The 21,690-nt window shown below is 33.1% G+C and overlaps 1 protein-coding gene and 2 long non-coding RNA genes across 4 annotated transcripts; 2 read left to right on the top strand and 1 right to left on the bottom strand.

Moving 5' to 3' along the window:
* Positions 1–1,327: 1,327 nt before the first annotated feature.
* Positions 1,328–4,071, top strand: LOC145334058 (uncharacterized). 2 transcript variants are annotated; one of them, XR_013884696.1, is made up of 4 exons: positions 1,328–1,402; positions 1,961–2,040; positions 2,678–2,845; positions 3,797–4,071. It is a non-coding gene; the product is annotated as an uncharacterized LOC145334058 (long non-coding RNA). The 2 variants fall into 2 exon arrangements; XR_013884695.1 differs by lacking the exon at positions 3,797–4,071 and having other exon boundaries at positions 2,678–3,781.
* A 2,423-nt stretch (positions 4,072–6,494) lies between these two features.
* LOC145334057 (uncharacterized) lies at positions 6,495–8,666 on the bottom strand. The gene is made up of 3 exons (XR_013884694.1): positions 8,025–8,666; positions 7,319–7,441; positions 6,495–6,634 (listed from the first exon to the last, which is right to left on the bottom strand). It is a non-coding gene; the product is annotated as an uncharacterized LOC145334057 (long non-coding RNA).
* A 4,669-nt stretch (positions 8,667–13,335) lies between these two features.
* LOC145333370 (proton-coupled folate transporter-like) lies at positions 13,336–21,602 on the top strand. The gene is made up of 10 exons (XM_080178487.1): positions 13,336–13,434; positions 14,043–14,144; positions 15,059–15,121; positions 15,897–15,955; positions 16,635–16,752; positions 17,634–17,702; positions 19,082–19,142; positions 19,453–19,562; positions 21,123–21,179; positions 21,465–21,602. The coding sequence occupies exons 1-10, from the start codon at positions 13,342–13,344 to the stop codon at positions 21,600–21,602; spliced, it is 870 nt and encodes a 289-aa protein (XP_080034613.1). The 5' UTR covers positions 13,336–13,341.
* Positions 21,603–21,690: the final 88 nt, after the last annotated feature.

Below are 21,690 nucleotides of genomic sequence, written 5' to 3'. Positions count from 1 at the left end.
GTTATTTTTTTCTAAAAATTTTCCACTGCGGTAGGACTTAGTCATTTTTATGTTGAATTTTTATTTACTTAGGCTAAATCCTAATTTAAGACTTTCAAAGTTTGGTTAAGGCCTACATAATAAAGCAGTTACATCCCCCTTAAAAAGAAATCAATTAAACTCGGTATTATTCCTATATGAAACGACGACATTAGAAATATTAATGCAAAAACATATGATTTTTCTATGGCAACCCTGAGCAAGCGATGTTTACAGAGTTTAAAATTTAACTTTGCTAAACATTCATTAACACTGACGTATGTAAACAAATGAAATGTCCTTAACCCCTCGATGGTTAATTTGAAGAGTGTTAAGATTTAGCACTGCTAAACATTGTTAAATAAAACGATCTAAAACACTCAAAGTTCTTAAACCTAGGCTTTTACCACTTCAACATCCCCTTTTTCTTATTTGATTAACCTCTCCCTGTCTAATTTATCTAATTTCTTGCTACTCCTCTTAAACCCCCCCCCCCCCCCCCAATACCTTAGATATTTGTTTCGTCGTTCTTGCACTTTTGATAATTTTGTTCTAATCTTATGCTTATACTTTTTAAAAGCGAAGCTTTTTTATAATTAGGGTCAGTCCGTCCGTCCATACGTCCGTACGTCCGTTACAGACAGATGGCTCTTTTCGTTAATTTAGGCATGTTAAAATTGTCATATCAATTTCAAACTTTACATGGAGATTCCTATAGTATTAAGGTACGATTTAGAAAGCATAGCAACTCTATACGCATTACCAGAATGTCCGTACGTCCATTTTAAACATGTAGATTTTTTTTACTTTTTTAACAACAAATTTTTATGTGATATAATCATCCGATTGATCTGATTTTTGGTATATTGATTCCTGGGACAACAAAGTATAATGTTATAAGCGAAGCAACTCTATAATCAAGTCCTAAAATGTAAGTATGTCCATAATCATTCACCTCTATCAAGCAGTTTTTCAACAAATTTGCTTCGAATCTAATACATTTATATTTATTGATTATTTAGTTCTGACACTATACAGGTGTAAATGTCCGTTTGTCCTACCGTTTCAGTGCTTCTCTTTTATGGATGTTGTCATCCTTGTTTCAGTATATTTTCCCAACTTAATATTTTTTCTAGCATTTTCATCCTCTTGTCAGTAAAACACCCACTGCTCGATTTTGGTTTAAAATGAACGACAAATGCTGTGCACGCCACTGAAAAGATGTTTACTTTAAATATTATTCAGATATTGAAGTTGGCTTAGACCTCAAGTGTTTAAAACTTAATTAAAGAATATTTTTTTTAATTTCAGGTGAAAATGTTTCAAGTTGTTGAAGTCTTAAAAACCTTAAAAATAAAGTTCAACAATTTACATATAAATACAGGTAATAATAAGGGAGGATTTTTTTTAGTAGCGAAGCTACTCTAAAATTCACTATGTTCGTCTGAGACGTAATGGGGTAAATTTGATTTTCTCGGCTGCTAATGAAGATATACAGCTATTCCTATGTATGACAAAGGCACATCTAGTCATTTTTTTGCCTTTCTGTCTATTGGTCATGAATTATAAGGTTTTTTAAAGGTCTTGTGATTGATAGACAGCTGAAATTTTCAGTGAAGATTTATGACATGCAATTATAGTCTTTTCACAGACATAAACCTTATTTTTTAAAGCTTTCATGATATTCTTTTGATTTTAATATATACTGTCCCTTTTTTTCTTGCTATGGCATAATTTTGGTGAACTTATTTTGTTATTAGTTGAAATCTTTTAATATGTTTGTCCTTCTCTACTTATGGATGTTTTCATACTTGTTTATTTTACTATTTCATTTAAAGATTTAGTTTCCATATTACAATACGTGCTTAACTTTTAAGTTTCACCGGTTGAAAATATACCCTGGAAACAGTTTATTGTAATAAAAAAATAATTTTTTTTAAAGGTTACATGTCGATGCTGATGTATTTAAATACCACCTTTGCAAATTACCAAGAATATTAACTTGGAATAATATAATCTCAGGTATACTTCTTACTTTTAATAAGAGATGAATAAATGTCTCTGACTTTGACTGGCAGGATACCAATAACTAGCAAAACTGTGTAAATACACAAAAGGATTATGTTATAGGACATATTTGAATTTTAGGACTTGATTGAAGAGATGCTTTGCTTTAAATATAGTACCTTTTTGTTCTAGCAATCATTGCTCTAAAATTAACCTAGGATTTTTTGTTATCAATATTAGATTTGCTATGTTTTAAAAAAGTTTAAAATCAATAGCACAATGTTAACCATCCTAAATTAGCAAAAATAGCTAGGTGTTACGTCCGAATGTACAATCAGATCATGAGTATAGTAAAGCCTCACTATAGAAAAACGTTACTTTCACTTCAATTTATGGAAGAAGGAAAAAAATATTTTTGCTTGTAATTTCAAGAATTAGAGATAATTTTGAAAATTAATTGGTGCTAATTTGACTCTTTAGTATGTGTGGGAGAGGTTGGACATACAGGAAGGTGAATCCACCCCTCTGACAATAAACTAACACCACCATGTTGCCTGTATTATACTTCACTCAATTTTGGTTTAAGGCGGGTATCAAGCCCTTTAAAAAAAAACGTGCATTTTTTTATTATGAAGAATTTTATATTTTTCAGGAATACCATGAAGACAGACTATTTCTTGCAACTGTGTCACTGAAAGTTGAACTATAATTGGTAAAGAAGTTTACGAGATCCTAGCAGACAAACATACAGACACAGATCCTGTTACTTTTGTATAAAGATAAAAATAGTAAAATTAGGGTAGAAATTCTCACTCCACAGGTTTTTTTTAAAAACAAAGCTTTTCTATAATTAGGGTCGGTCTGTCCGTCCGTGACGGATAGCTTTTTCGTTAATTTAGGCAAGTTATAATTGTCCTATCGATTTAAAATTTTGTATGGTTGATCCCTTTAGCAGTTAGGTAGAATTTAAAAAGCGTAGCAACTCTTTAATCGTTACCAGAATGTCCATAAGTCCATTTTCAACATTTTTTCACTTTTTTAACAAAAAAATTTTATTTGACCTAATTAGTAATTATCCAATTGATCTGACTATTGGTTTACTGATTCCTTGGACAATAAAGTACAATATTATAAGCGAAGCAACTTTATAATCAAGTCCTTAAAATGTAAGTATGTCCTCAAACATTATCCTGCATCAAGCAATTTTTCAACAAAGGGGGGGAGGGAATGTGGTGACTCGTCACACGACATACCAGCAATTTTATTTTGGGTGTTCCTTAGTTCCCTTAGTTTTAGAGATATTTGGGTAAAATCTTTTTGGTTGTGTCACTTATTACCCCAAGTTATGGTATCTTTAAAAAAAACGGCGGTCTGACCACCACTCCTGCCTTTCGCCGCCATTTTCCGCCACCACCCAAAAATTTTTTTTATTGCATTTCTCGCCAAATTAGGCAATTTGGAATCAATGTTATTTTTTTGGCGGTGGATAACGGCGGGATACCAAAACTTGGGGTAATTAGTGACACAACCAAAAAAATTTTACCCAATTCTCTAAACTAAGGGAGTAACACCCAAAATAAAATTGCTGGTTTGTCGTGTGATGAGTCACCACACCCCCCCCCCCCTTTACTTATAATTTTGCTTCGCCTCTTATCCATTTATATTCTAATTATTCAGTACTGACTCTCTACATGAGTCAATGACCTTTTGTACTACGGTTTCAGAGCTTAGCTTTTATGGATGTTGTCATCCTTGTTCTCTCTATATTGAGAATTTTGCCACCACCCAACAACAGATTGCTGGGTTCTAGAATAAATATTCTCCGCAAAATTTTTGTTTCCTTCAAAAATGATTTATGGTGATTGACAAACCTGACCCTCCCCTTCTTTAAATGTGATGAATATGCATCTAGGGGCGAAGCAATTTGCCTTTTACATTGTTATACTTTTATAATATTTTTGTCAAATTAAAACTTTAGTACACATGATATTTGTTATTGTTATGTTATGGTATTAAATTAACTAATAAATGCTAAACATTTTAAAACTTTTGTAGTTGGTGTGTCTTATTTTACTTAAAGGGGGAAGGTGTTCTTCGTAATAGCGTAGCTACTCTAAAATTTGAAATGTCAGTCTGTCCATATGAAAGTTTTTTTAGAAAACGTGATTTTTCGGCTCCTGCTTAAAGATAGATTGCTGAAAATTCTCATTCCTGTTAACATTCCCATCATAAAGGAACATAACTAACTAATACATCCATTACGGTCGGACTGCTTTTTTATTTGTTGTGTCTCCCACCTGATACAGTACAGCAGTGAGAACTATTTTAACATCTTTAATTCGATATTCAAACCTATCACCTTATTAAAAATTATCATTTTTGATATCTTAAATAAGGGGGGGGGGGGGAAGTTTTGACACATTTGCGTAAACCTGGCACCTAGGCTTTATCTTTGAACTGAGAGGATAGGTTATTAGTGATAAAATCATTCTTATATGATGAATTTCACGAAGTTTTAAGATTTTTTGGATAGGCCTCCAGGTTCCGGAGCTCTAGACCTCCAGGTGGTCTCTGTACAGGTAAAAAAGAAAAAAAAAATTTTTTTTTAAGTTACAGGTCAACTTATAAAACAAAATATGCATCTTTTTTAATATTATTCACATATTAGAAGAAAAAAGATGCATATTTTGTTTTATAAGTTGATTTGTATCTTAAAATTTTTTTTTTATTTTCATTTTTACCTGTACAGAGACCACCTGGAGGCCTGGAGCTCCAAAAAATCTTAAAACTTCGTGAAATTCATCATATAAGAATGATTTTATCATTAATACTCTATCCTCTCAGTCCAAAGATAAAGCCTAGGTGCCAGGTTTACGCAAATGTGTCAAAACTCCCCCCCCCCCCCCTTGAACATGCTTGTTCATATCAATCAACCGAAAAATTTACATTTTTCTCCTTAAATTGGCCATGGGTGTTTGTTATGCTTGATTTCGCCAAAGATTGTTGTGAAAGAAAACGAATATAAGGGAAGGGAGAGTTTCAGAGGTAAAACTTAATCCTTATAATAAAGTAACAGGATGTTTGTATGTTATTAGATGTTTGTACCGAAGGTTCTCGCTAACCGCTGAACCGATCGGGTTCTCCTTAACAGGGTAGATTCTCATATGTCCGGGGAAGATTTATAACTATTTTCGGGGAGGGTACCACCACCCTCTCTAGAGAAATTAAATTTTTTTTTAAATTTCTCGATTTTAGAAAGAGAGTTCAACGAAAAATAAACGTGAAACGCAATATAGCCATATTTTAAATATAAAAAAAAAACATTTAAAGTGCCGCTAGTTTTAGATAAAGCACCACTTTTTCTTTACATGTTTGTTTCTCATTCCTATACATGCACCTACAGGTCTACACAATAATAAAGCCTCTCAATTTAAATATCTGAAACTATAAAAAGAAATAAAGAATAAAGCTTATATTAAAGGGGTAGTTCCATGAAGTGCAATGAAGTGTGAAACATTGTGAAAATCAATGCTTAGAGTATTTAATAAAAGATTACTTAAGAACATCAATCACACTAATTAAATGCAAAGCTACTCCATATTACTTTTACTGATTTTCATTTTTTTTGTCCATATGTCTGTCCAAGATTTTCAATAATAAAGCTTTTCTCTTTTAGAATGTGAATCTCATTTGTGTACAGTCCCCTTTTCTATCAATGGAATTTGTTACAGATTGACCAACCGGCTTAAAATAGATGAGCCTCAATTAGGAAAAAAACATTAATGTTATGTTGCTTGAAAATGATAAATACGTTATATACCTAAAAACTACATTTTATTAATAATTGTGAGACCAACTTTACTTGGTCATGTGTTAAAATTGGTTTCACCCAAGAATCTCTGTAAATTTAAATCAGACCTTTTGGTTATTACAAACAGACCCTCTTTTTTACTAATTAGGGAAGGTGTTCAAGACATAATTTAAGGGAAAGGAACACTTTTTATCATAGTGTGGTTGTTTCTCATCCCGATACATTCTGGACTGGTTTTTAGAATAATGATCAAGGTATAATGCTGTAAACAAAGTTTCTGTATAATCAAAACACGCAACTGTTGCGTAACATGTGTTGCATTCGCTTGTTGTCAGGAAGGTGATAGGTTTGAATCTCAGCCGGACACCATGTCATAACTAAAGACGTAAAAATGGTTCCTACTGCTGCTATGTCAGGTGTGCAACATAAATAGTTAGAGAATGGGGAATGTCTTGCCCAAAACAGGCGCAACTCATTACCATGCACTAAATACTTCTCAAAGGTCGTGCAATCAAAGGGTTGTTTGGCCTAATCATGCACTTCAGTAGCAAGATTTGGTTCAGAGATACTGGTTTCTGTCTAATATCAGTGAAACTAAAAGAAAAGGTGGACTTTCATACCATTAGTAATAGAGTAGACACATATAAATAGAGCAAGCTTAGTATTATATTATTATTTTATTGCAAATACATATTTATAATTGTTTAATGCAGATTGAATATGATGATGTATGAAGAGACTAGAGATGGCAAGGATTGGCTAACGTAACGTCACAGCTTGTCTTCGCAACATCTCAATCTAAACAAAATAAATGTAATGGAATTGGTGCAGTTCACGGTAAAATAGTCCTGGGATCGATTATATCAACAGAAAAATATTTATATATTATTTTCAAAGCTACTCGCTGATTCTTAGAGGCCTTAAATAACTAATAACTATGGGCGGGCCTTTGGAACAATGCATTGAAAATGCAAAAGATTTTATGTTTTTTTCTTTATATTACTATCCACGGAAAGCTGTCTTTTAACCCTACAAAAGTCGGACCTCTTACCCCTGTTTGGTTAAGAATTTTGGACCGGATTCGGATTCTTGTAAGAATCTGTCCAAAAATAGAACAGATTCCCCGCGGATTCCGGATTCTTATTTTTTGACGGTTTCCAGATTCCAGATTCTAGCAATATTTTAATAGTTATTTCTTTCAGCGTATTATAAACGGATTTCCGCTGATATAGAATGCACCTCGGGGCTAAAAAAAACTTGTTTTAATCTTATAATTGTACATTTTTATATTCGTAGAAAGCTGGATATAATACGATGCTAGACATAGTTTTTTCGTATGGATGAGAACCGGTTCCTATCCACCGGATTCGAATGAATACGAGAAAAGACTTTAAAAAAAAATAAATTAAGGGATTAAATTATACCGGGTACTGGGTAGAATCTAAAGCTGCGTTTTTTCATTGTCTCATCCACTGTACATACCTTGACAAGGATGACATGGATCCATGGTAACCATTCTTCTCAATTTCCAGCACCTTCATGGCGAGCTTCAGCACAGACTTGTCTTTCCAATGAACCTCCAACTCTTACATCATTACAATCTTCCTGATAATAAGGGTGATTAGGTCCATAAGAAGCGCAGCAATAATAAGGATGAAATTTTATAGCAGATGTACAGTAGTCATAGAAAATAAAGACATTTTAAAAATTTTGGTATTCCCCCTCCCCCACCCACTCCACCCCGAGAACGATAATTTAAAAAAAGATAGGTTAGGTTATAGGGTAGGAGGCTACATAAAATAGTTTTTAATCTTTAATAATTGTACCTTTTAAAATTCGTACCAAGCTGTTTATAATACGATGCTATAAACAACTATTATCCCATCTTATTATAAACAGCTTTCTGCGGATATACAAATGAAAAATCATTTGGTTAAAACAAGTTACGTTAGCCCAGAGGGGCCAATGATCGTTATTTTAATATTCGTGGAAAGTTTTTTGGATGATATCGTTTCGAAGCCATACTGGAAATTATATAAATTAGCGAAGCACAAAATTATAAAATTACTACAGAAGTTTAACTCTCATCCCCCGAATTTAAAATTAAAAATGGTTGGTAATGCCCCCCCCCCCCACCTATTTTTTATTTTTTTTTATATTTTTGCTTATAAATAAAAATCGCACGTACCTTTGTAGTTTTTTCTTAATTTTTCCTTACAGTTGTCGCACTAAATATTTTGCTAGCACTTACGTAAACAATAAAATTCTAATTCGGCTTTCAGAGTCAGACACATATAAACACAAACACACACATCATACATTTTGCGTTGAACTTGGAAGGAAAGGAATTCATTGATTTAAAAATGTAAATAAAAAACATATGTTAATTGTTTTTGTCTGCTGAAAATTACCAATGACGTAATTCTTTAAAATGCGTATTTGAAGACATTAAATCTTAAATTTTCTCCTGTCAAGACTTTTTTTTAAAAATCAGTATTATTTTTGAATATTCTTGTTGGGGAATATTGTCTAGAAAGAAATTGAACACAACCCATCGCCAAATCCTTTTGTCTTTATTGGGACGAGAATTAAACAATAGTATTTAGATACAACATTCGCAGCATCCTGGTGTGATGCAATGGTGTTTGGATTTCTTAGGGAACCACAATGGTTACGCGAAATGACGTGATTATATCCACGAATCGGCCCGGTTTTTGGCTATATACGGACTTATACAGTTAAATATGTCAATATCTTTAAGTTATTTGTAATCTATATAATTGCATGATTGAAATAAGCTCATATCATATCGAACCTATATTCGCCCTTTAAGGGTTAAAATAGAGAAAGGCAGGCCTTTCTAATTTAAGATATTTGTATCTAAGTCCAAAAAAAAGTATGGATCAGTTGTAAAAATATTATTTCTATTGTTTGTCATATCTATTAAATTTGCCTTCAGAAAAAATCTAGGCCTTGTCATATTCTAGTGTTCGTTGCAGTCTAGTGTTTGTCACATCTAATGTTATTTTGAGGGTTTGTCTGTCTACTGTTTGACTGCCTAGCGTTTGTTGCATCTACTGTTTGACATATATAAATATTGGAGGTAATAAGTGATACCTACACACAAGGGCTACTAGACTATTTTATGTAAATATTGGAGGTTACCTACATACAAGAGTTGCTAGACTATTATATGTAAATATTGGAGGTAATATGATATCTACACACAAGAGTTGCTAGACTATTATATGTAAATATTGGAGGTAATATGATACCTACACACAAGGGTTGCAAGAATATTATAAATAAATATTAGAGGTAATATGATACTTACACACTAGGGTTGCTAGAATATTATATGTAAATATTGGAGGTAATATGATACTTACACATAAGGGTTGCTAGACTAGTATATGTAAATATTGGAGGTAATATGATACCTATACAAAACTATTGCTCGACTATTATATGTAAATATTAGAGGTAATATGATACTTACATATAAGGGTTGCTAGGATATTTTATGTAAATATTGGAGGTAATACGATACCTACACACAAGGGTTGCTAGACTATTATATGTAATTATTGGAGGTAATATGATACCTACACACAAGGGTTGCTATACTATTATATGTAAATATTGGAGGTAATATGATACATACACACAAGAGTTACGAGACTATTATATGTAAATATTGGAGGTAATATGATACTTACATATTAGGGTAGCTAGAATATTATATGTAAATATTGGAGGTAATATGATACTTACACTTAAGGGTTGCTAGACTATTATATGTAAATATTGGAGGTAATATGATACCTACACACAATGGTTGCTAGACTATTATATGTAAGTATTGGAGGTAATATGATACTTACATATAAGAGTTGCTAGACTATTATATATAAATATTGGAGGTAATATGATACCTACACACAAGGGTTGCTAGAATATTATAAATAAATATTAGAGGTAATATGATACTTACACACTAGGGTTGCTAGAATATTATATGTAAATATTGGAGGTAATATGATACCTATACAAAACTGTTGCTCGACTATTATATGTAAATATTGGAGTTAATATGATACTTACATATAAGGGTTGCTAGGATATTTTATGTAAATATTGGAGGTAATACGATACCTACACACAAGGGTTGCTAGACTATTATATGTAAATATTGGAGGTAATATGATACCTACACACAAGGGTTGCTATACTATTATATGTAAATATTGGAGATAATATGATACCTACACACAAGGATTGCTAGACTATTATGTGTAAATATGTGAGGTAATATGATACCTACACACAAGGGTTGCTATACTATTATATGTAAATATTGGAGGTAATATGATACCTACACACAAGGGTTGCTAGAATATTATAAATAAATATTAGAGGTAATATGATACTTACACACTAGGGTTGCTAGAATATTATATGTAAACATTGGAGGTAATATGATACTTACACATAAGGGTTGCTAGACTATTATATGTTAATATTGGAGGTAATATGATACTTACATATAAGGGTTGCTAGACTATTATATGTAAATATTGGAGGTAATATGATATTTACACATAAAGGTTGCTAGATGATTATATGTATATAAACTATAAAGCTAACCTGAATTAGATAAATGGTTTGAAAAGCTGACTCCCACATATAAAAGAACAATGACCTAAAATGAAGAAAACTATGATAATTTAGATCTGCAAATTCTTTTATATATATCTATAATACAAAGTATTTAGAACTCATAGTGTTAGTCATTAGGTTTTTACTTAGTACTACCTAACCTAAGGTAATAAACAAACAAACAAAACCTGCTGCTTCACTCTTTGCATTTATGTTTTAAACCCTGAGATTCAGCCTTTTGAGGTCAGTGATGTATTTTTTTAAATATTACATATTTAAATTAACAACGCCTTCATGGGGAGTTTTGTTGTATTTTAACAGTAGCTTTTGATAGGTTATTTTAGGTTAGGTTATATGATTGCCCCGCAGGGTTAGAGCCCCCTACAGGGGCTAAAAGTAGGGGAAAAGATACAAGTGAAAATACGACAAAACGCCAATTAACTTTTCCATTTTTCACACTTTTATTTATTTTCTCTGCTATTAAAGATAAAAATTAGTGGTTGAAACACTCAACTTAATGAAACAACCAAAGTTCTCAATCCAACGAATAAGAATCTGTTATTATAAAACTTTGAGGATTAGTGTAAAAAACAGTCCATTGTCCCCTCTCTACCTTATTTCTCTTTATTCCATTGACTTTTTAAAGACCATTCTACATATGTTTGATTAACTTTGTCCGTTTTTTTGTGCTTCGCTTCTTATGAATGTTGTCATCCTTGTTAAATGTAAACTTACAGGATACCACCAACCATACATCATGAAAGATAGAATTCAACTGGACCTGAACTGACCTTTTTTTCTCTCATCAGGGATCTTAAGGGATAAGACAATGGACAATAAAACAAAATTGTAGAACAAAATTCTTGGCTAAAAAGTTTAAACACTGGAAGTTTGAACCAACCAATCAATTAATTGTTCATTTCTAAAATGATTGAATTAATTTTACCGTCCCCCTCCCTGACATGTATTGACCCTAAAATGGGTCATTTATATTCTTCTCCCAGGGATTTTAATGGATAAGATAATCCTTACATAAAAGTAACAAAACTGTCTGTACCAAAGGCTAACCTCTGAACCGATATGGTTCTTCCTTATACTATAGCTTCTCATGGGAAGCTTTATAACTATTTTTTCATTTATTTTTTTGCGTGGGGTGTACCCCCAAATTTTTTTTACTTTTCTTTATAACTATAATTTAATGAAGGTGGGGGGGGGGTCGACTTATCTTCACCATAAGTGCCCCTAGAGGCCTCATAGTATACTTTAAATTGTCATACATTTCCAATGATGATACACAAAATTATCTCTTATTTTGATTAAATTATTGAGCTAAAAAGTTTTGAAACAAAAGCTTTCAAAATGCAGTAAAAGTCATTAAAATTAAGATTTTGGTACTAGTGTAATTTACTACCCAATGTCCCATCCCTCCCTGGTGTAGAAACCTTGAAATTCCGTGGTTATCAAAATGAAAAATTTACAGATTAAAACAAGTTTTCTTCACCCTACTTGGTCAAAGGCCCGAGCTAAAAAAAAATTATTTCTATTGTATATTTTTTATTTTAATATTCTTGGGAAATTGTTTGCAATACGATGCTATGCATAATATTCCAGTATGGCTGAGAACCGGTTCTAATTTAGCGGATATTAATCGTTTTCGAAGCCATACTGGAAAAAATTTTGAAAGCATAGCAATTTTAAAATTATCACCAGAATGTCTGTAATTTAAGCGATTAGTGGGGCAAATTTTTTTAAGAATCCACCTCTGTTTTTTAGGGCATGCTAAAATAATGATTATATTAAAAGTCCATTAAAAACGGTTCCACGACAAACGTAAGAGTCCCAAACGTCAGAGTGGAAAAACATCAGAGTGGACAAACGCAAGAGTCCCAAACGTCAGAGTGGGACAAACGTCAGAGTGGGACAAACGTCAGAGTGGACAAACGCAGGATTTTTGGGACAAACGTCAGAGTGGACATTTTATAAGTAAAACGTATGAGTCTCGATTTTATAATCATTAAAGCGCTGCGGCTAGGTAGGCCAGGGTGCTGAGTGCTGCAGCCAGAGTCATTTTCTTTATGATTAGGTTAGGTTAGGTTATAGGCTAGGGGGCCGAGCGCCCGCGGCTAGGCAGGCTAGGGGGCCGAGCGCGGCGGCTAGGTAGGCCAGGGTGCTGAGTGCTGCAGCCAGAGTCATTTTCTTTATGATTAGGTTAGGTTAGGTTATAGGCTAGGGGGCCGAGCGCCCGCGGCTAGGCAGGCTAGGGGGCCTAACTGTCTATTTTTTGTCATATAATTAAAATAGCATAGACTCTGATGTTTTACTTAAGCAATGTCCACTCTGACGTTTGTCCCACTCTGACGTTTGTCCCACTCTGACGTTTGGGACTCTTGCGTTTGGGACTCTTGCGTTTGGGACTCTTGCGTTTGTCCACTCTGACGTTTGGGACTCTTACGTTTGGGGTAGGACCTTAAAAACATGTTGATTTAAAAAAAAACTTTTTTGACAACTAATTTGCATCGGATTTTCAGAATAATGATTCACAAAACAACAAGGTATAATTTGATAAGCTAAACTTGAAAACATCTCTATAATCAAGTCCTGATATAATGTCAGCATGCCCGAATAAACAGTATGCTACATTTAATCAATTTTGCAATATTAAGATGAATAGTTATATGATTAAAACCAGTTTTGTTAGCACAGAGGGTAAAAGGATCCGGCTGACAAAACTGATATTGATTTTATGATTCTTATTCTAATTTTTATAGAAAATTATCTGTAATACGATCCTATACACGACTTTTCAGTATGTAATGTATTCTTTATTGACTTTAAGATTTTCAGAAATGTCAAAAATAGAAAATCTTAGAGAGAGATTAAAAATTGTGTTAAAAAATGTTTCAGTTGAACCGAATATGTTTCTTTTATCTTTATGTATGGTATGTAACTTTTACTGACAAATACCAACTTGTTCTTAATGTATGTAAGTCTAAAAAGTACTAATAACCACTTAATTTCACCCCACCATTAAGTTTACCCTGACTTTACCTGGAAAAAATGAGGTTTCTGTTGAGTTTTATTGCTTAAGCACAGCCTCCCCCCCCCCCTAGCTAAGACGAATGGATTTTTAAAATTAGAATTTTAGTGTATTGGGACAGGGGATTTTTTGTCGTCAATTTATGTTGCTAATATAGTCATCAGCTAGTGGTTAGTAATTGAGAGAATGAGGTAAAGTCATAAACAGGAGAGAGTGGGGTTTTGTTTTATTAGCCAGCTGGAAGTATAATCTTTTTTAGGTAGGCATGGTTCTGGTGCGATATCTAAGTAATTTTATATCCATCTGAAACGTAAAGAAAATATAGCAACAAAAGAAAATTTTTAAGATACATTTATGAGATTCGAGTCTAACTCCTTACCACATATTAAAATACTTCATTATATAAGTTCAGGGATCAGCAGCCGCGCCACAGTCACCTGTAAGAACTAAAGGGTTTAAATTTGCGGCTTGGACGCGGCTGCCGCTGATATAAATGAATTTATTTTTTAGGGTATTCAGGCGATAGTATCTCAGAATTTATACCTACAGAAAGTTTGTCAAGTAAACTTAAATATATCCACAGATATATGCTGGAATATCACTAATAATAAGGTAAAACAAAACGCCAATGCCAGATATCCGGCATTAGAAATCATGTTTCAATATCCGATATCTGGATAGTTTCAATATTCGGTATCCTGATAGTTTCAATATCCAGAATCCGGATATTTTCAATATCCAGTATCCGGATAGTTTCAATAATTCAGATATTAAAAATGGCCGGATATCCGTCCCAACCGTACAGCTAGTAGCTAAGCAAAAAAATGTTGATATACAAGAAGCCAAAGTTATAAAGCAGATATTTGTAATCATAAAATAAATAGAAAAAATCACGAAACCTTTTTGCGTGAAATATAAATATGCAGTTCTTTTGTAGCATGACTAAAAGACAGACGGACCAAGTAGATTATATTCTGGATGCTCACAGAAATTGGGAATCTTCCAGCCTTCTATAGAATACGAGAATTTCATGAATTATAAATTTCACCTAGGCGAACTTTTTTTTTATTTGGACGATTTTTCTTGGGAGGGTTATGGTGCCCTCCCCCAAGATAGTTATAAATCTTCCCAAGACCTGTAAAAAGCTAAACTTTTAAAGGAGGACCACATCGGTTAGCGAGATTCTATATAGCACACAGAGATCTTGGTACTTTTATATAAGGATATCCAATATAATATAGTATTGTCACAGCCGCTCTACTTATGGACATTATTGACCTTGTTATTTCTTGTTAGGACAATAAATGTATAATTATAGATAAAAAAATCAAGATAAATACCTGGCTCAAGTGGTGAAGATCCTTTTCGTCTGCTAGCAAATTGCTTTCTGTTCTTTTGTAGGGACTAAGCTGTGTTTATATTTCCGACGCTATTGGCTGTTTTTAAAGACCCAATACAAAATCAGTACAAGGTCCTTGCCCTGTGGGAAGAGTTATGTCCCCTCTATTCTTTTATATCAACATTAGGATGAACAGATAGAGGTACAAAAATATGCTTCAGTGCTACAGGGACATAATCAAGTTATTCAGGTTAGGTTCTTTTATTATAAAATCATTTTATTAATTTTAAACTCTCAAAGATCAGAAGACAAATATGCGCTATATGCTTCGCCGCTAGTTTCTAGTTGCTCTACCCCTCTATTAAAAATGCAGAATTCTTAGTGAGGTTTATGGTTTTGTTCTATGAGTGCTCCTTATCCTTATAAAGATTTTTTATTTTTTGGGGGGAGGGGGTTGGGGGTGTCCTACCCCCAAAAAAATATCTTAAAACCACCACAAGGCCAGTAGATATATTCCCTTAAGAGTAGAATCCAATCGGTTCAGTGGTTACCGAGATCTTAAAGGAACGGAAGGCCAGACGGACAGACATCAAGCTACTTTGTATTAGAGATTGACCACAAATGGACGTAATATCCATGTATATTCTCTATCCATTTGGTAAGATGAAGACTTTTTTACTCCCTGAGTAGAGACGCTTAGTGTAACACTTTAGTCATGGAGGGAGGGGACATTGGACTGTAAATTACACTGGTACGCAAAGTTACCTTATTTGTTGGCTCAAAATCATGGGTAATTGTATCGAATTTTGATTGGTTGGTTCAAACTAGTGATGCCCAAACTTTTAAATTATAAATTCTATCACAAGAAGGGGTAAATTTGTTTTTCTTTATGTGATTTTTTAAAAACTTTGTCCATTGTTTTATGCCTGTCTTTTTACTTTTTAATGAAGGTTATAATAAATTTTAATATAAGTTTTCATTACCATTAACAAAATTATTAAAATTTAAATCCTTAAAAATTTTAGGCAATTCCATCAATTATTTTCACCATATTGGCTGGCCCTTGGTCTGATATTCACGGAAGGTTATATTTATCTATATACTAAAGTAATAGGTTGTCTATGTGTCTGTCTGTCTCTACTGAATTATCTTACCAACCGCTGGACCCATATGGTTCTCCTTTACAGGGTATTTTCTCATAGATCCTGGGAAGGTTTATAACTATTTTGTATGGTTATCGTATTCAGCTCCCCCCTTATAAAGTGCCCCTAGATGCCTCCATGGTTCTAGCCGCTAGACAACAGATGAAGAACAAGCCAATGAAAATCTGGCTGTATTATTGGTTTAGAAAGTGTACAGATTTTGGTACAAAATAGCAGATATATTTTCATTTCTTTCGAATAATAAATTACTAAATAGAATAATCTCTATCTACTAGGGTTGGGCCGGAAATCCTGCCATTTTCAATATCCAGCCGAGTACCGGATATTGAAACTATCTGGCCGGATGATATATCTGGCAATATAATCTTTTATATTCTACAACAAAAATCCCTTCTTTTAACATTTTAAAAGGCTTTAATATTCTTTTTTTGAAGATAGAAGAACATTTTTTCAAAAAAATGTTGATTTTGAATTAAAAATCTCAAAACATTATTTTTGGCAGTAGCAGCTGTATTTGGCAGCTGCCAGCCGCTTTAGCCCAACCCTACTAACATCATTTACATTATAATGTGTTTTAAAAACTTAAATTTTGTCATTTAGGAAATTACTTATCGTAGTATCGACGTTTGGTTATGTGTTGAACAGTGCAGTTTTTATTTTTAATACTCATTGGTTTATGGAGTTAACTGCTGAATATCTTCTATTAGAAGTTTTACAGGTTAAACTTGAATAAAGATATATTACCATTACCATTACCTCGTAAGGGCGGGATTCTCCTTCGAGTTTAAGTGACCACCTCGAGAATCCAGAGCATCATCCACGTGTAATGGGATGCGATACTCTAAAATCAAAGAATTTTAGGTTAAGTAACATCCATCAGACAACCAACTCTTTGATTGCACGACCTTTGTCTTAATATTTATGTCCCGCACCTGACATGACAGCAATAGGAACTTTTTTTAACGTCTTTAGTTATGATGCGGTGTCGGCTTGAGATTAGAATCTATCACCTCCCCCGCGACAAGCAGATGAGCAACGTGTTGAGCCATGATCGTGGGTAGATAAAGATATAACCCAGGAAGCCGCTAGTATTTATATGTATATAGATGATTAGATAGATATATAGACAGACATATATGTTTGTGTCTCTATATAGCCAACCAAAAGACTGGTTATTCCTAGTGTAGTGGGTATCATATCTTTAACTTATTACATCAGATAGGCCATTTAACCCTCAAACAGAAAGTTATGTTGTTTGGTATCATTTTTAACTATATATAACTATCAATCTTAGGTCTTTAACTGACATAGAATATACTAATAGATCTATCAAAATCTTATATGTTCATCCATCTGCTTTCTTTTAAAAACTTTTATGTTTTTTTTAACCCATTTGTGACAAGCTCCCAAAGATCGGAGTTTTTTTTTTCACCGGGGTTCAACTTTTAAAACTTAAATTACTTCAAAATGAGAGGTGTACAAAAAAAAGATTGCATATCTACATTCTATGGATCATTTTACATCTACTACCTACTAAAAGCAAGGACCAGCTATTTTTTTTTAATTACCTATCTACTAACCTACCTATATATTGATCAGGATTGCACAGGTGGATATGTCGTCTTCTGGTTGGCCTCCTATTCATACATAGCCGATATTACCACTAAGGTAATCATTTTTAATATTCTAGCTGAATAGAGATAATCTAGAGATTTATCCAGAAAATTTGAAGAAAATAGTAAAGTGTTCATGGTAAATTATTGTAGAAAAAATTAAGTTCTAAGAAAAAAAGTATTTACTTGAAAATTAGGTTACCGGTACATCACAATGTAGTAAATATTCTGTGTTTAATCATTAGAAAAATCGACCTTAGAACTTCTGCATCCCTTCTCATATATCATTAATGGGCACCAAAATAAAAAAAGCTCGAATTTAAAGGAAGCCAGCAAGAAATACCACGCTTTAACTGCTGAAAGACTGCAATAAGTAGACCCAATACCCCAAATTTGAAGCCATTAGCTTCTATAACAAAAAAGTTCTAGGCATTTTAAAATGACATTTTATGTACAATGAAAATTTTGAAATAATCTCAATGCTAATGTTAGAAATTTTGAAATTAAACTACATGGCCTAGAAACAAAGTTATAAGCTTATTTTTGGTATAAATTTAGATTGCCAGTAACTAATTATATTTTTACAATAAAAATACCAATTTTTATAGCCAAAATCATTAGAAAAAATTAATTTTAACTTGCGTTGTACTGAGTGTACTGTAGCCAATCAGATATCTGAATCAGCTAAGCAACCAATCACAGCTGAGAGCTTGCACTAGTTTCCCTCTTTGTTTCCGCTATGATTTTCGTTTACAAATACAATTTAAATTGAATTTTTTTCATTGATTTTGACTATGAAATGTGGTGTTTTTATTGTAAAAATGTAATCAGTTACCAGCAATCTAAATTTCTGACAAAGATAAGGTTATAATTTTGTGTCTAGGCGACGTAATTTAATATTGTTTTTTTCTTTTATGAGCATTGGAAATCTTTCAAAATTTCCATTGTATATAAAATGCTATTTTGAAATGCCTATAATTTTTTTGTTATTGAAGCTAAAGGCTTTAAATTTGGGGTGTTGGGTCTACTTGTGGCAGACTTTCAGCAGTTAAAGCGTGGTATTTCTTGCAGGCATCCTTTAAATAAAAGTTTTCTTATGTTGTTTATTACACAAATATCACAGTAAAGTTTCTATACAAGAAATGGCATTTTCTTGGAAAGAAAATATGTGTTAGAACCAGCCGAAATAATTGTATCTTAATATTGATTTTTGTCTGCTAGGATTGTAACAAATTCAGTGGCAAATGCGTTCTAGTACCCAAAGTCCCCTAAATCTTACTAGATCCTTCACAAACACTTTGAGCAGCGCTACGTTATAACATTACCGGTAAGACATTACATAAGACTGTCAATTACCCAACCTGGCAGGAAAGCCCACTGAGCACATTTGAATATGATATAAATGTATAACATTTTGAAAGTTTGTTATTAAAGGAGGAGAGAACATACAGGATTGCATTGGCTGATGGTCTTTTCCCAGCAGGATATTATGCAGGTCTTAATCATATATGCTTTCATAAAAACCACCAAACCCTACCTGCCTATTCTGAATTTTAGAAGAAACAAGGACAAAACTTCCATAAAAGCCAAGCTCTGAAACAATACGATAAACTAACATTAACACTTGCTAGAAATGAATATGCAGAATTTAAATATAGAAGTTTAAACAAAATTGTAAGTGAATTTGTTGCAAAACTGCTTAAATACAGGATACTGTTTAAGAACATAGTTACTTTTTTAGGACTTGATTATAGAATTAATTTGCTCATAACATTGTACCCTGTTGTTTATCATTCTGATTTCAGGAAAAGCGATATCTGGCCCTCTGTATGACAATTATGGCTTTCTTGTCTGCTTTTCATTTTCTTTAGCAATTTCTATCATCGCCTTCCTGTATGCAGCTTTTGTTCTAAAGGTATCATCTTTTTAATAAAAACTAGAGTTATATAATGCTTTTTGCCTTTTTATGTTTGTCTGTTTTTCATTCTTTCTATAATTCATTCTGTCTGTAAGTCCTTTTATTTGTAAGTTCATCTGTCTGTAAGTCCTTCTGTCTTTCTGTATGTCATTCTGTCTGTATGTCCTTATATCTGCATGCCCTTCTGTCTGTAAGTCTTCCTGTGTAAGTCCTTCTGTCTCTATATACTGTCTTTAAGTCCTTCTGTCTGTAAGCCCACCTATCTGTAAGTCTTTTGTCTGTAAGTCCTTATGTCTGTAAGTCCTTCTATCTGTAAGTCCTTCTGTCTGTAAGTCGTTCTGTCTGTATATCCTTCTGTTTGTATGTCCTTCTGTCTGTTTGTCCTTCTGACTGTAAGTTTTTCTCTCTGTAAGTCTTTCTGTCTGTAAGTCCTTCTGTCTGTAAGTCCTTCTGTCTGTATGTACTGTCTGTAAGTCTTTTTGACTGTAAGTCCTTCTGTCTGTATGTCCTTCTGTCTGCAAGTACTTTTATATGTAAGTCTTTTTGTCTTTATGTTCTCCTGTCTGTAAGTCCTTCTGTCTGTATGTCCTTCTGTCTGTATGTCCTTCGTTCTATATGTCCTTTTGTCTGTATGTCCTTCTGTCTGTATGCCTTTCTGTCTGTATGTCCTTCTGTCTATATGTCCTTTTGTCTGTATGTCCTTCTGTCTATAAGTTATTCTGTATGTAAGTTATTCTGTCTGTAAGTCTTTCTGTGTAAGTCCTTCTGTCTGTAAAATCTTCCGTCTGTAAATCCATCTGTATGTAAGTCCTTCTGTCTTTATGTAAGTTCTTCTGTCTGTAAATCCTTCTGTCTATAAGTCCTTCTATTTGTATGTCCTTCTGTCTGTATGTTCTTTTGTCTGTATGTCCTTCTGTCTGCATGTCCTTCTATCTGTATGTCCTTTTATCTGTATGTTCTTCTGTCTGGAAGTCCTTCTGTGTGTTAGACCTTTCGGCTGGAAGTCCTTCTGTATGTATATTCTTCTGTCTGTTAGTCCATCTGCATATGAGTCCTTGAGTCGGTAAGACCTTGAGTCTGTATTTCCTTCTGTTGTAAGTCCTTGTGTCTGTAACTACTTTTTTCTGTATGTTCTTCTGTCTGTATATCTTGTCTGTAGGTCATTCTGTCTGTAAGTCCTTCTGTCTGTAAGTCCTTCTGTAAGTAAGTCCTTCTGTAAGTAAGTTCTTCTGTCTGTAAGTCCTTCTGACTGTAAGTTTTTCTGTCTGTAAGTCCTTCTGTCTGTATGTCCTTCTGTCTGTAAGTCCTTCTGACTGTAAGTTTTTCTGTCTGTAAGTCCTTCTGTCTGTATGTCCTTCTGTCTGTAAGTCCTTCTGTCTGTAAGTCCTTCAGTCTGTAAGTTCTTCTGTCTGAAAGTCCGTCAATCTGTAAGTTTTTCTGTCTGTAAGTCCTTATGTCTGTAAGTTATTCTGTCTGTAAGTCCTTTCATATCTAAGTCTTTTTGTCTTTATGTTTGTAAGTACTTCTATCTGTAAGTTCTTAACTTTTAAATTTCAGGAATCAAAGAATATGAAAATTGAACTTGAAGAAAAAGAAAAAGCAGAGAATAGCGAGGAATGAATGCTTATTTAACAAATAACTTAGCAGAAGAAAAAAAATTTCTTTCACCTCTCAAAATATAATAGTTTCTTAAATTCTTTTGTAATATCCATTGAAGCTAGATATTTATTAATAAGAAGACTATAGAAAAAAAAATAATAGGATATTTTCTGAGAATTCAATCAGCCTTGCAACTTGCTAGATCTTACTGTAAAAACAGATAGAAAAAAACACATACTACCATTGTGAAATTTGACAAAATTTAGTTTTTTTCCTTCTTTTAAAATAAGTCCAATAAAGATAGAAGTATCAAATGCCATGGATAAATCGAGAGAAACAGAGGTCATACAAAAAGGGATGTCTAACATTTATCTAAACTTTATTGTGTGCATCCTATTATATAAAGTAGTAATTGTCTGTAGAAAGGGATCTTGCTAACCAGTGAACCAGTATGGTTCTCCTTAACAGTGAATCTTTTTATAGGCCCAGCGAAGGTTTTTTAATTATTTTGCGAGGATTATCTCCA

This window comes from Acartia tonsa, chromosome 12 (assembly GCF_053477335.1).
Source record: "Acartia tonsa isolate MP-2025a chromosome 12, ASM5347733v1, whole genome shotgun sequence".
Lineage (NCBI taxonomy): Eukaryota > Metazoa > Arthropoda > Copepoda > Calanoida > Acartiidae > Acartia > Acartia tonsa.
This window is presented reverse-complemented; position numbering and strand designations above follow the sequence as displayed.

What these genes read in the sequence shown, in the direction of transcription:
- LOC145333370 (XM_080178487.1), top strand. Translation starts at nt 13,342, where the DNA reads ATGTCAAAAATAGAAAATCTTAGAGAGAGATTAAAAATTGTGTTAAAA. An exon ending in GGAATATCACTAATAATAAG is followed by an intron (nt 14,145 to 15,058) that starts GTAAAACAAAAC and finishes TATCAACATTAG; the next exon opens with GATGAACAGATAGAGGTACA. An exon ending in CCCAGCAGGATATTATGCAG is followed by an intron (nt 19,143 to 19,452) that starts GTCTTAATCATA and finishes TTCTGATTTCAG; the next exon opens with GAAAAGCGATATCTGGCCCT.